The 13,042-nt window shown below is 42.8% G+C and overlaps 1 protein-coding gene across 2 annotated transcripts; it reads right to left on the bottom strand.

The window, feature by feature from the left end:
- Positions 1–1,732: 1,732 nt before the first annotated feature.
- LOC123993161 (NEDD4-binding protein 2-like 2) lies at positions 1,733–7,783 on the bottom strand. Of its 2 annotated transcripts, none has more exons than XM_046295012.1 (6): positions 7,653–7,783; positions 6,171–7,227; positions 5,803–5,927; positions 5,378–5,466; positions 5,184–5,260; positions 1,733–2,391 (listed from the first exon to the last, which is right to left on the bottom strand). In XM_046295012.1, the coding sequence occupies exons 2-6, from the start codon at positions 7,190–7,192 to the stop codon at positions 2,223–2,225; spliced, it is 1,482 nt and encodes a 493-aa protein (XP_046150968.1). In that variant the 5' UTR covers positions 7,193–7,227; positions 7,653–7,783; the 3' UTR covers positions 1,733–2,222. The 2 variants fall into 2 exon arrangements, with proteins under 2 accessions (XP_046150968.1, XP_046150969.1); XM_046295013.1 differs by having other exon boundaries at positions 6,171–6,310; positions 7,653–7,764.
- Positions 7,784–13,042: the final 5,259 nt, after the last annotated feature.

The following is a 13,042-nucleotide window of genomic DNA, read 5'->3' as shown; positions in this document are numbered from 1 at the left end:
TCACTCTCTACTATTATTCTGACATTTCACATTCTTAAAATAAAGTGGTGATTCTAACTGACCTAAAACAGGGATTTTTTACTGGGATTAAATGTCAGGAATTGTGAAAAACTGAGTTTAAACGTAGTTGGCTTAGGTGTTTGTAAACTTCTGACTTCAACTTAATATTACATATGAAAAGGGTAAGACCCCCCCCACACACACACACAACATGCCGGATAGACTTGAAGAACACAACACCCATTTAACAATTTTTAATGACAAAAATGTACAAGTAAAAAATCTAATCAAACTATTGGTCTCATACACATATTTAGCAGATGTTATTGCAGGTGTAGCGAAATGCTTGTGTTCCTAGCTCCAACAGTGCAGTAGTATCTAAAAATTCACACATATCTAAAAGTAAAATAATGGAATTAAGAAATGTATACCCTACCAGTCAAACGTTTAGACACCTACTCATTCAAGGGTTTTTATTTTTTACTATCTTCTACATTGTAGAATAATAGTGAAGACAAAAATATGAAATGACACATATGTGATCATGTAGTAACCAAAAAAGTGTTAATCAAAATATATTTTATATTTGAGAAGCCACCCTTTGCCTTGGTGACAGGTGTGCCTTGTTAAACATTAACTTGTGGAATTTCTTTCCTTCTTAATGCGTTTGAGCCAATCACTTATGTTGTGACAAGGTATAGGTGGTATACAGAAGATAGGGCTATCTGGTAAAAGACCAAGTCCATATATTGGCAAGAACAGCTCATATAAGCAAAGAAAAACGACAGTCCATCATTCATTTAAGACATGAAGGTCAGTCAATACAGAACATTTCAAGAACTTTGAAAGTTTCTTCAAGTGCAGTCGCAAAAACAATCAAGCGCCATGATGAAGCTGGCTCTCATGAGGACCGACAGAAGAAAGCAAGACCCAGAGTTACTGCAGAGGATAAGTTCATTAGAGTTACCAGGCTCAGAAATTGCAGCCCAAATAAATGCTTCTCAGAGTTAAAGTAACAGACACATCTCAACATCAACTGTTCTGAGGAGACTGTGTGAATCAAGCCTTCATGGTCAAATTGCTGCAAAGAAACCACTACTAAAGGACACCAATAAGAAAAAGAGAATTGCTTGAGCCAAGAAATATGAGCAATGGACATTAAACCAGTGGAAATCTGTCCTTGAGTCCAAATTTTAGATTTTTGGTTCCAACCGCCGTGTCTTTGTGAAACGCTGAGTAGGTGAACGGATGATCTCTGCATGTGTGGTTCCCACCATGAAGTACGGAGGAGGTGGTGTGATGGTGCTTTTCTGGTGACACTGTCTGTGATTTATGTAGAATTCAAGGCACACTTAACCAGCATGGCTTCCACAGCATTCTGCAACGATACGCCGTCCCATCTGGTTTGCACTTCGTGGGACCATCATATGTTTTTCAACAGGACAATGATCCAACAAACCTCCAGGCTGTGTAAGGGCTATTTGACCAAGAAGGAGATTGATGAAGTGCTGCATCAGATGACCTGGCCTCCACAATCACACTGACCTCAACCCAATTGAGATGGTTTGGGATGAGTTGGACCTCAGAGTGAAGGAAAAGCAGCCAACAAGTGCTCAGCATATGTGGAAACTCCTTCAAGACTGTTGGAAAAGCATTCCAGGTGAAGCTGGTTGAGAGAATGCCAAGAGTGTGCAAAGCTGCCACCAAGGCAAAGAATGGCTACTTTGAATAAATATAAAATATATTTAGATTTGTTTAACCCTTTTTTGGTTACTACATGATTCCATGTGTTATTTCATAGTTTTGATGTCACTACTATTCTACAATGGAGAAAATAGTAAAAATAAATAAAAACCCTGTAATTTATACAGTTGAAATACATAGGAAAAAAAGTTACTTCAGTGCCACTGAAAATGTTATTTTCACAAAAATAGGTTTAAATTCTGCCAGTATAAATCAAATACAGTAACAATCCTGTAAAATGCTGGTAGTATCATTTAAAAAAAGACATTTGTAATACAACTCTGTCTCTGATCATTGACTGTGGTTGGTTGATAGTCATCAGGGTTGTATTTACTAGGGGGGGAAAAGCAGAAATGGGGAGGGACTACTTAAACTTGCAATAGGAAAGACTTGCTTTTGTTTTCCTTCGCATAGCGTTTTGCGAAAGTGAAGAACATTTTGCTATGGTGTACACTAATGAATACACCAGGACATCGAGACTAGTGGAAGTCTGAGTGGTTGGCCCATGTGTGTCTCTGCTGCTGTGAGGGATGTCTTGTGGGTCTAATGGGCTCCTGGGAGTTCATCACAATGTCCAATGATATGGGCAGCTCAAACCGCTCCAGCATCTGCCCAATCTTCTCCCTTGACACACTGTGCTTGTTTCTCCTGGAGGGGGGAAGGACGGGTGTATTGGGAGGTTTCTTCTGCACTACATACGATTTGTTTTATAAATAAGCTATAAAGTATGTCTTCATGCAAAACATATAAAAAACAGGCATTCAATTATAGGGTGTTAACCTAGAAAACGAGTCTCATTCAAGGTTTGTAAAAACCAGTCTCTATCATGTAAAATGTAAAAACCAGTCTATGTAAAAACAAGTCTCTATCACCCCTCAGATACCAGTCTTACCTCTGATATATCAACGCTCTAGGATAGCAATGTTCCAAGTTTAACCCAGAATCCAACAACCTTATACTAAAGTGGATTAAATAGTAATACATTTCAAAAAACCTGTTTTCAAATTGTTATTACGGGGTACTGTGTGTAGATTGATGAGGGCATTTTATTTCATCCATTTTAGGATAAGGCTGTAACCTAACAATTTTGATAAATTCAATGAGTCTAAATACTTTTGAATGCACGGTTTCTATACACACAGTATATTCATTTACAAAGCTAACAGACTAAATTTCAACATATACCCTCCTCGAAAGTGATCTGTTCCAGTTGTCATGGTCTTTCCATTTAATGGACCCCTCCCGAGGAAGTTATATCGCTCCTATTTCGATTTATCTAGTCCTAGAGCGGAAATGTTCGTTAACGTTCCACGTCCGAAGAATGATGCAGGCTATTATGTAATTGTAATGTCTATTCATTACAATACATAATCATAAATTGGGGGTGGGGAAGGAACGTTGTGGTGATTTCCACAGGGAGTGGATCAATATCAACAAATAGGGCACAGACAGGTGTCAGTGTAGCTAGCTAAGGTGCATCCTATAGTAGGTAGGCTGCTGCTAGGCTTCAGTACAGCAAAGCCAAGTCAGACCGTGCTCATGGTTCTCACAGGGGAAGCGAAATGATAGGAATCTACGACTTTGCCCTTGATGCACACCGCAAATGACATGTAACATCCTGGGCATCGGATTCGAAACACTAATACAAATGTAAAAGCACAACATAGATAAGGGACTTGTTTTTCTTCCATGGGTGCCGTATCATTTAAGTGATAATGCCCGAGAAACCGTTTGGAGGATATTTTGGCACAGGTGCTTGGAGGATATATTGGCAAACCGTGCCAATATATCCTCCAAACACTGGCTTCAAGTGCATTATGACTTTTATACAATGGGTTACCAACATATTCAAATAATGATTGACATATTTTCTTTAAACACTTTGATGCATTTATTCATACTATTTAATCCTTCCACAAGATATAGCCCCGATACAAATATAGGGTTGCTATCCAAGCCGGCTGGTCGTTCGTTCTATTGGTTCGGGTTGCAAGAGACACGACTCAGGCGTTCAGTCTTTTGGTTCTGCATCTATGGACGCGACCCAGTCGTTTGTTCTAAATGTTCCATTGCCATACTGGCTGGCAACGTTCTTATCCTTTGCTTGCTAGTTAGTCAACTACAGCTAACTTAGTCACGCCAAACAATGCAGCCAGAATAACAGTAGCTGCATTTGTGTTTGTTTAAGCTGTTTTTCTAGTGATTTTTTGTTGTTGTTGCTCTCTCGTCAGAACACTGTTGTTTAAAGGAGCTAGCCAACAACACAGTTAACACAATAACTTCAAACTGAAGCTGCAAAGACTGCAAACTAGCTGCACTTTTTGTTGAACCTATTTTCAATTGACATTTCTTTGTATATATCCATAAAAATGAAGCCAGCTGATTCATGATTTCAACTTGCTGAGAAACGCTGCCTGCATATCTCGTCCGGACTCCTACACGTTCATTACTATGGGACAGCTGGAGATCGAATATGTATATTGAAACAATGATGCAAATGTCGGAGAGACAGACAAAGGTTGATACAAATTTCCTCTGTTGAAAACTAAATGTTAGTCTTAAAAAATGTGAGATAATGTCAATATGCTTTTTATAGTAGAGATCAAGTTTATAACTTGCCTGGCTGGGCTGATGAGACAGTGGATTGCGCAGTCAGATGGAACAGAGTACATAGGCATTTTAACGGCATAGATTTAGCCTGTTGTAATTTGTGGAATGGACACCAGCTGGAATGCGCTTTTAACCAATCAGTATTAGACCCACCTATAATTTTCAAGGAAGACACGGCATTGACATGGATTACCACAAATGTCTCACTTCAGATTTCCCACGTTAAGGCCAAATATATCATACTTTTGACAAAAATGACCCTTTGACATAAATCGTTGTACAGCATGGGTAAACTCTGGCCATCATCTTTCACCTCGAAAAAGTGGATTTCTGTTGGTGTGGCCGTTTAAATCGCCATAACAGCCCCTCTCAACATAGATTGATCGTGGTTAAAGCCAATGATCTGGAGATGAAACTAACAAGGGTGTAAAGTTGATTTGGATTGGTTCAATGCGTGGAAACACCTCCAAATGCCGAAAATGGAAGAGATACAACTAAGAGCAGCACAGTCTAAACTATAAACAGTCACAACAAACTAATGTTCTTATTTCATCAACACTGTTAGTACAAGCATAGTAAGATTCTAATACTGTAGAGAACAATCTAATCATTGTATTTGATTTATGATGACATGAGGCAAAGAAAACTATGTTTTGACATGAAGTTAGTCGCACCCTCTTGAATTGACCTGTTTTCCCCTGCATTCTAGAGCAGCGAGTGAACGCCCTACGATGTACCGTATATAATTTGAATAATGTATATTCTCTAAATGCATAGCATCTTACATGACGATAGTATCTTTTACTGCAGACAATCATGGACAGACTTACTTCTCTAACTCGACGGGATCAAATTTCCAGCTGGTGTGAGGCTCATGAAAGTTGACACTGTATCCTCTCTCCAAGGCCTGCATGATGAGAAATAAGTATTCATCATATTCATTCAAATGTACATCAAATGGGTAGATTTTTGATAACTGAAAAATATTGTCTGCAAAAAAGACAATACAACAGGATAAACATACCAGTTTAACATATGGCTTCATTTCCCAAGCTTGCATATTTGTGTTATCAATAATGATGGGAGAACAGCATTTACACATGGCTTCTTGGGCTGAAAGAATACAAAGCATTGAGGCAAAATCATTTATACACTCCTTTTTTTACATGTTTACAAAACAAACAAGATAATAAATTAAACATATCCAATAAAACAATATATAATATTAATAGCAATGATGGTAGCCTGGCTGTATCGGCATAGGTTTGATTCAGAGCTACTGCCCTTCGACAAATCTCTTTCTCACTGTCATTCTCTATGTGTTCAATAAAATTAGAATATATACCTTAAAAATATATTTCAAAACAATAGCAACGATGGACCTCATTTATTACTACTTTATGAAAAGAAAATCAAGCACATTTTTAAAGACACTGCTATAGAGCCAACCTCGGTTCTGGTTCCATTGGTGTGCGGCCCCCAGCAGACTGGGATCGTAGAGGTAGCCTTCTTCCTGGGAGAAGTAGTCATCTGTACTCAGAACCTGCCCACTGGAGCCTGTCGACAGCAGTTCCCTGGAGAAACACATATGCAATGGCTCAAAACAAATGCTTTTAAAATAGAGGTAAATTCATTCAAACATGAGTAAACAGTTAATGTATGACTTATTGGTTGAAATTGTTCGATTGTAATCTTGATACTTGAAAAATACACATTTACAATTGTTTTATTACTGATTCATAAAATGTCTATATACTTGTTCTAAACCTATTATAGTTTGTTAGTTACCCAACAATGTTTCCCTGATAAAAACATACCTGGCCAGTGTTGATTTTCCAGATCCCGGGGCTCCCCTCATCAGAATGAGAACCAGAGAAGGATCATAGTCATATGTTTTATCTTCTGGTGGTTGGTGCTGATCCTCTGGTAGAGTTGGCTCAGGTGCTCTGTCAAACCTCTGCTGCCATTCAGAAGAACCTTGCTGGTTATAAGGCTGGTCATTACCCTGCTGATCATACTTGTCATCTCTCCAACCGTAGCCCCCTCTGTCTCTGTTATTAGAGTGCTGTGGGGGAAAGGCATGGCCATCCAAGTCTGGAGAGTTCCTGTACCCATCAGGGACAGGGAACCTGTGAAAAGGTGGGACCTGCTGGGAGCCCTCTCGTTGGGGGTGATACCGGTGGTCTGTGGGAGGTAGTGGCGGGAGGCAGGGGATTGGAGGTGGTGGCAGGAAGCGGTGGGGAGGTCTGTGGAACCTGTAGTATGGCTGACTGTGGAAAGGTGGGGGAGGTTGCCAGTGATTATGATCTGAGTAGGGACCATAGCTGGGCCCCTTAGGTATCGGTCTCCTGGGCTGGTATGGCTCGTTGTCATACCAGTGTGGGCAAGGCACATGATTAGGTTGCTTATGGCCATGGCTTGCGTTTGACACTTCTCTTGCAGGGGGTGGGTTATGAGCCGTGAGTAATTCAACTGATCCTTCATTTTTGGCCGTGCTACTGTCAACGCTGTCTTTTGGATCAATCTCCTCAAGCTCTTTGTAGAACTCACTCAGTGTCTCTTCAATGTTAGGTTTGGAAAGTTTCCTTACTTTTGGGGGTTTGGGAGCTCTCTGGACTGCCTTAGGAGGACAGCATACAGGTCCAATGAAGGCAGTGCTGCTGGTACCCAGCTTTTTTATAACTGGCTCTCGGGCTCTTACGCCAGGACCTCCATTAATTCTCACTGGCAGCACTCTGTCTGTTGCAGATGCTCCATTTGTCTCCGCTTTTGAACACTTTAGCAGTTCTTCATTTCTTCCAGTGTGAGAAGTTAACGAGTTGGCATTTTCATGAGACATCGAGATGGTGGGGGGAAATCCTTTGAATCAACATGCTATGAAGGTAACAAGACCTCAATGACAAATCAAAAATCCCTCTACTGCACATCATAGTTCATGGGTTTGATTAGCAATACTTGGCTAGCAAATTAGTCTTGGTAGTGAAGCTGAATCAGTGGCAAAAGGTTTGATGTTTTTTTTAAAGAAAGCTAAGTTAACTAAACAAAACAACGCTAAATAGCTAGCTAGCCAGCCAACATTAGCAAACGTATTTTTTTATTGTAAAGCAATTCAAATTATACAATCTAGATCAAACTAAGAGTATACAACGGAGTGTAGCTAACGTACAACAGTTACAAACATTAGCAAGTTAGCCAATGTCAAAACAAGCCTTGCAATGTTATTGCTTGGCAAGATTTTGGTAACTGATACAATTCTGGCTGTTGCCTATGGGTATTTTGCGAGTTAATTAGCTACTTACCATAAAGTGATCAATTTGAAGCATTACATGTTATCGTGTTCATAATTTTGAATTAGCTAACTAGCATTTTGTTTACGGAAGTTAACAGGAAGTCCGACTTCTTCTATCTGTGTGAAACACTGGAGGCAGTTTCGCAGCGACACTGCCACCTGCTGTTACGGTGAAAGTGTTTGACCACACCAGTAAAAATTCTGCTTATAAATTACACTAAATATTCATATTGAATAATAAATTAGAACATTTATTGTGAACATGCAGATGTGAGAGACATGAGGTCATAAAAAATGTTGGTATTTTTGGATTTATATTATACAGTTAGCTCTTCTGATGCCATTTAAGAAAACACTGAAGCAGCCTCACTAAAAATGTTCAGGAGTTGGCCAAGACAACCCCTTTTCTGTCCGATGCATTTTGTTGGGCTCCTCTTCTGGCTATGCTGGGTGGAGATTATAACAGTACATGGCCAAGATCTTCAAATGTTCATAGATGACCAGTCGGGTCAAATAAAAATCCAATCAAATGTATTTATATAGCCCTTCGTACATCATCTGATATCTCAAAGTGCTGTACAGAAACCCAGCCTAAAACCCCAAACAGCAAGCAATGCAGGTGTAGAAGCACGATGGCTAGGAAAAACTCCCTAGAAAGGCCAAAACCTAGGAAGAAACCTAGAGAGGAACCAGGCTATGTGGGGTGGCCAGTCCTCTTCTGGCTGTGCCGGGTGGAGATGATAACAGAACATGGCCAAGATGTTCAAATGTTCATAAATGACCAGCATGGTCAAATAATAATAATCACAGGCAGAACAGTTGAAACTGGAGCAGCAGCACGGCCAGGTGGACTGGGGACACCAAGGAGTCATCATGTCAGGTAGTCCTGAGGCATGGTCCTAGGGCTCAGGTCCTCCGAGAGAGAGAAAGAAAGAAAGAGAGAATTAGAGAGAGCATACTTAAATTCACACAGGACACCGGATAGGACAGGGGAAGTACTCCAGATATAACAAACTGACCCTAGCCCCCCCGACACATAAACTACTGCAGCATAAATACTGGAGATCATACAGGAGGGGTCAGGAGACACTATGGCCCCATCCGATGACACCCCCGGACGGGGCCAAACAAGAAGGATATAACCCCACCCACTTTGCCAAAGCACAGCCCCCACACCACTAGAGGGATATCTTCAACCACCAACTTACACAAAGATCTCCGCTACGGCACAACCCAAATGGGGGGCGTCAACCCAGACAGGAAGATCCCCTCCTAGAGACGGTATGAAAGAGCCCTATTAAGCCAGTGACTCAGCCAATGTAACAGGCATGTATTGGCATGTACTTTACACCCTCTACAACCAAAATCACAGTGGTTGTAGAGGGTGCAACAGGTCAACACCTCAGGAGTAAATGTCAGTTGGCTTGTCAGAGCCAATCAGAGCTGATCATTCTACTGCAGGTGCAGTAGAGAGAGAGAGTCGAAAACAGCAGGTCCGGGACAAGGTAGCACGTCCGGTGAACAGGTCAGGGATCCATATCCGCAGGCAGAACAGGTGAAACTGGAGCAGAAGCACGACCTGGTGGACTGGGGACAGCAAGGAGTCATCAGGCCAGGTAGTCCTGAGGCATGGCCCTACGGCTCAGGTCTTCCGAGAGGAAGAGAGAATGTTAGAGAGCATACTAAAATTCACACAGGACACCAGACAAGACAGGATAAATACTCCAGATATAACAGTCTGACCCTAGCCCCCCGACACAAACTATTGCAGCATAGAAGTGTTCCTAGACCTGCTTGAACCACACACACATTAAACTCAAACACACACCAGTATCCTCAATTCAGTGGCAGTGAGGAAGACACATCTTGACCTCACAGGAGTAGCCAATTTCCCTGTATAACAGCTTCTCTGTCACTTTCCCACTCCAGGTTTGATTGTGACATTTTGAAACCTTCAAAACATCCTCAATCCCTAGCTACCTGGACAAGGGTCTTGAGTTGAGCGGCAGCCTCCTGTGGATGTGGCTCCTTAGGGTTGGTGGAAAACAAGGCCCGATCTCCAGCGTACAGGCCACAGATGGCACAGCGGATGGGGGAGGGCTGGGCTCTGAGCTTTAGGTTACAAAGGGCCACCAGAGGCTTGACCAGCTCCTCCAAGACCTGCTGGACCAGACTGCTGCACTAGCGCAACCTTGACAAAATCCAGCCGGCCATCCTCTAGATACACCACTGGAGAGTGACCTTCAGGCACAGCATGTCAACGGAGTTAGTCATATCGACAACCTTGCCACATAGCTGGACTTCATGCCTGAAGTGTGCATCTGTCCTGTCTTGTTCTTGATATGCCATATGTTGTTGGTTATATATGGTTATGCATTTGTCCCAGACCTGTGTTCAAATCATATTTATTTAAATAACCTTAATACATTTCGAAGTAAGTATTTAGACAAAGCTCCTTTGAAAATACATGTAGTTGAATATTGTAATGTATTTGAAAAAAAACTTGTGGAATGTATTGGCATGTACTTTATTTAAAAAATGAAAATACTCAAATACACAGAAAACTGTATTTAAAATACAATTACGTAAAGGCTCAGTGCAGTCGAAAATGTGATTTTCCTGTGTTTTACATATATTTCCACGCTACGGGGTTGGAATAATACTGTGAAAATGATGGTGATGCCTTTTTAGATTAACGGTTTGAAAATAAACGCCTGAAATTTTTTGCCTGGTTTGGTAGAATGGAGTTTTGGCCGGCCTGCTGACATCACCAGGCAGTAAATGAGTTAATAGACCAATAATAAACTTCCGGGTTGGAGCGAGAGGTCGCATCGTCACTTCGCTCCGCAGGTAGTATAACTTTTTCATTACATTTTCATTACATTTCATTATAGCACAACGGTTTGTTTTGTCTAATCTTAGCAATTTCTTCTTAGCTAGCTACATAGCCGTCTTTGTATCAAAGATAAATGCGTAATTATCGTATTTCGCCGTCCTAACGTAGTCTTCACTAGCCAGTTAGCTAACGTCCACCGATTAGCTGCACTGTAGAACTATTACACTCAACTGAACGACTTGATTAGTGTAGTGTTAGCTAGCTACATAGCTGTCTTTGCTGTCTTCGTATCCAAGATAATTGTGTAGTTTAGAGTGTGTGGTCTTAGAGTGATTATCTTAATTTACCGAGGTTAGCTAGCCAGCTATTTGTCGTCCTTAACGTAGGAGACTCTGCTAGCTAGCCAACAGCTAGCCAACAGCTAGCCGACAGCTAGCCAACAGCTAGCCAACACTCTACCGAATAGACTCACAACCCGGTCGCATTCACAGGTAGTATCTCATTTTCATCTCATTTTATTACAGTACAACGGTTTGATTTGTTTGATCGTAGCTAGCTACAGAGCTAGCTACATAGCCGTCTTTGTATCAAAGATAATTGTGTAGTCTAGAGCGATTTTCTAGGTTAGCTAGCCAGCTATTGTCGTTCTTTTAACGCAACGTAACGTAAACAACACTGCTAGCTAGCCAGCTAGCCCCCGAATAGCAGCGCTGTCGAAACTATTACACTCAACGGAACGACTTGATTAGTGTAGTGTCAACAACGCACCCACTTCCAGCTAGCCTACTTCAGCAGTACTGTATCATTTTAATCATTTTAGTCAATAAGATTCTTGCTACGTAAGCTTAACTTTCTGAACATTCGAGACGTGTAGTCCACTTGTCATTCCAATCTCCTTTGCATTAGCGTAACCTCTTCTGTAGCCTGTCAACTATGTGTCTGTCTATCCCTGTTCTCTCCTCTCTGCACAGACCATACAAACGCTCCACACCGCGTGGCCACGGCCACCCTAATCTGGTGGTCCCAGCGCGCACGACCCACGTGGAGTTCCAGGTCTCCGGTAGCCTCTGGAACTGCCGATCTGCGGCCAACAAGGCAGAGTTCATCTCAGCCTATGCCTCCCTCCAGTCCCTCGACTTCTTGGCACTGACGGAAACATGGATCACCACAGACAACACTGCTACTCCTACTGCTCTCTCTTCGTCCGCCCACGTGTTCTCGCACACCCCGAGAGCTTCTGGTCAGCGGGGTGATGGCACCGGGATCCTCATCTCTCCCAAGTGGTCATTCTCTCTTTCTCCCCTTACCCATCTGTCTATCGCCTCCTTTGAATTCCATGCTGTCACAGTTACCAGCCCTTTCAAGTTTAACATCCTTATCATTTATCGCCCTCCAGGTTCCCTCTGAGAGTTCATCAATGAGCTTGATGCCTTAATAAGCTCCTTTCCCGAGGACGGCTCACCTCTCACAGTTCTGGGCGACTTTAACCTCCCCACGTCTACCTTTGACTCATTCCTCTCTGCCTCCTTCTTTCCACTCCTCTCCTCTTTTGACCTCACCCTCTCACCTTCCCCCCCTACTCACAAGGCAGGCAATACGCTCGACCTCATCTTTACTAGATGCTGTTCTTCCACTAACCTCATTGCAACTCCCCTCCAAGTCTCCGACCACTACCTTGTATCCTTTTCCCTCTCGCTCTCATCCAACACCTCCCACACTGCCCCTACTCGGATGGTATCGCGCCGACCCAACCTTCGCTCTCTCTCCCCCGCTACTCTCTCCTCTTCCATCCTATCATCTCTTCCCTCTGCTCAAACCTACTCCAACCTATCTCCTGATTCTGCCTCCTCAACACTCCTCTCCTCCCTCTCTGCATCCTTTGACTCTCTATGTCCCCTATCCTCCAGGCCGGCTCGGTCCTCCCCTCCCGCTCCGTGGCTCGATGACTCATTGCGAGCTCACAGAACAGGGCTCCGGGCAGCCGAGCGGAAATGGAGGAAAACTCGCCTCCCTGCGGACCTGGCATCCTTTCACTCCCTCCTCTCTACATTTTCCTCCTCTGTCTCTGCTGCTAAAGCCACTTTCTACCACTCTAAATTCCAAGCATCTGCCTCTAACCCTAGGAAGCTCTTTGCCACCTTCTCCTCCCCCCCCTCCTCCCTCTCTGCAGATGACTTCGTCAACCATTTTGAAAAGAAGGTCGACGACATCCGATCCTCGTTTGCTAAGTCAAACGACACCGCTGGTTCTGCTCACACTGCCCTACCCTGTGCTCTGACCTCTTTCTCCCCTCTCTCCCCAGATGAAATCTCGCGTCTTGTGACGGCCGGCCGCCCAACAACCTGCCCGCTTGACCCCATCCCCTCCTCTCTAACAATTACAGACCAGTATCCCTTCTTTCTTTTCTCTCCAAAACTCTTGAACGTGCCGTCCTTGGCCAGCTCTCCCGCTATCTCTCTCTGAATGACCTTCTTGATCCAAATCAGTCAGGTTTCAAGACTAGTCATTCAACGGAGACTGCTCTCCTCTGTATCACGGAGGCGCTCCGCACTGCTAAAGCTAAC

This window comes from Oncorhynchus gorbuscha, linkage group LG13 (assembly GCF_021184085.1).
Source record: "Oncorhynchus gorbuscha isolate QuinsamMale2020 ecotype Even-year linkage group LG13, OgorEven_v1.0, whole genome shotgun sequence".
Taxonomy (NCBI): domain Eukaryota; kingdom Metazoa; phylum Chordata; class Actinopteri; order Salmoniformes; family Salmonidae; genus Oncorhynchus; species Oncorhynchus gorbuscha.
The sequence above is the reverse complement of the archived record's forward strand: the minus strand, read 5'-3'. Positions and strand labels throughout refer to the sequence as shown.

Excerpts from the sequence above, each read along its gene's own strand:
- LOC123993161 (XM_046295012.1), bottom strand. The coding sequence starts at position 7,192 with ATGTCTCATGAAAATGCCAACTCGTTAACTTCTCACACTGGAAGAAAT. Across the intron at positions 5,467-5,802 it reads CCAATGGAACCAGAACCGAG|CCCAAGAAGCCATGTGTAAA; the intron begins GTTGGCTCTATA and ends GTATTCTTTCAG. Across the intron at positions 5,261-5,377 it reads TGAAGCCATATGTTAAACTG|GCCTTGGAGAGAGGATACAG; the intron begins GTATGTTTATCC and ends CTCATCATGCAG.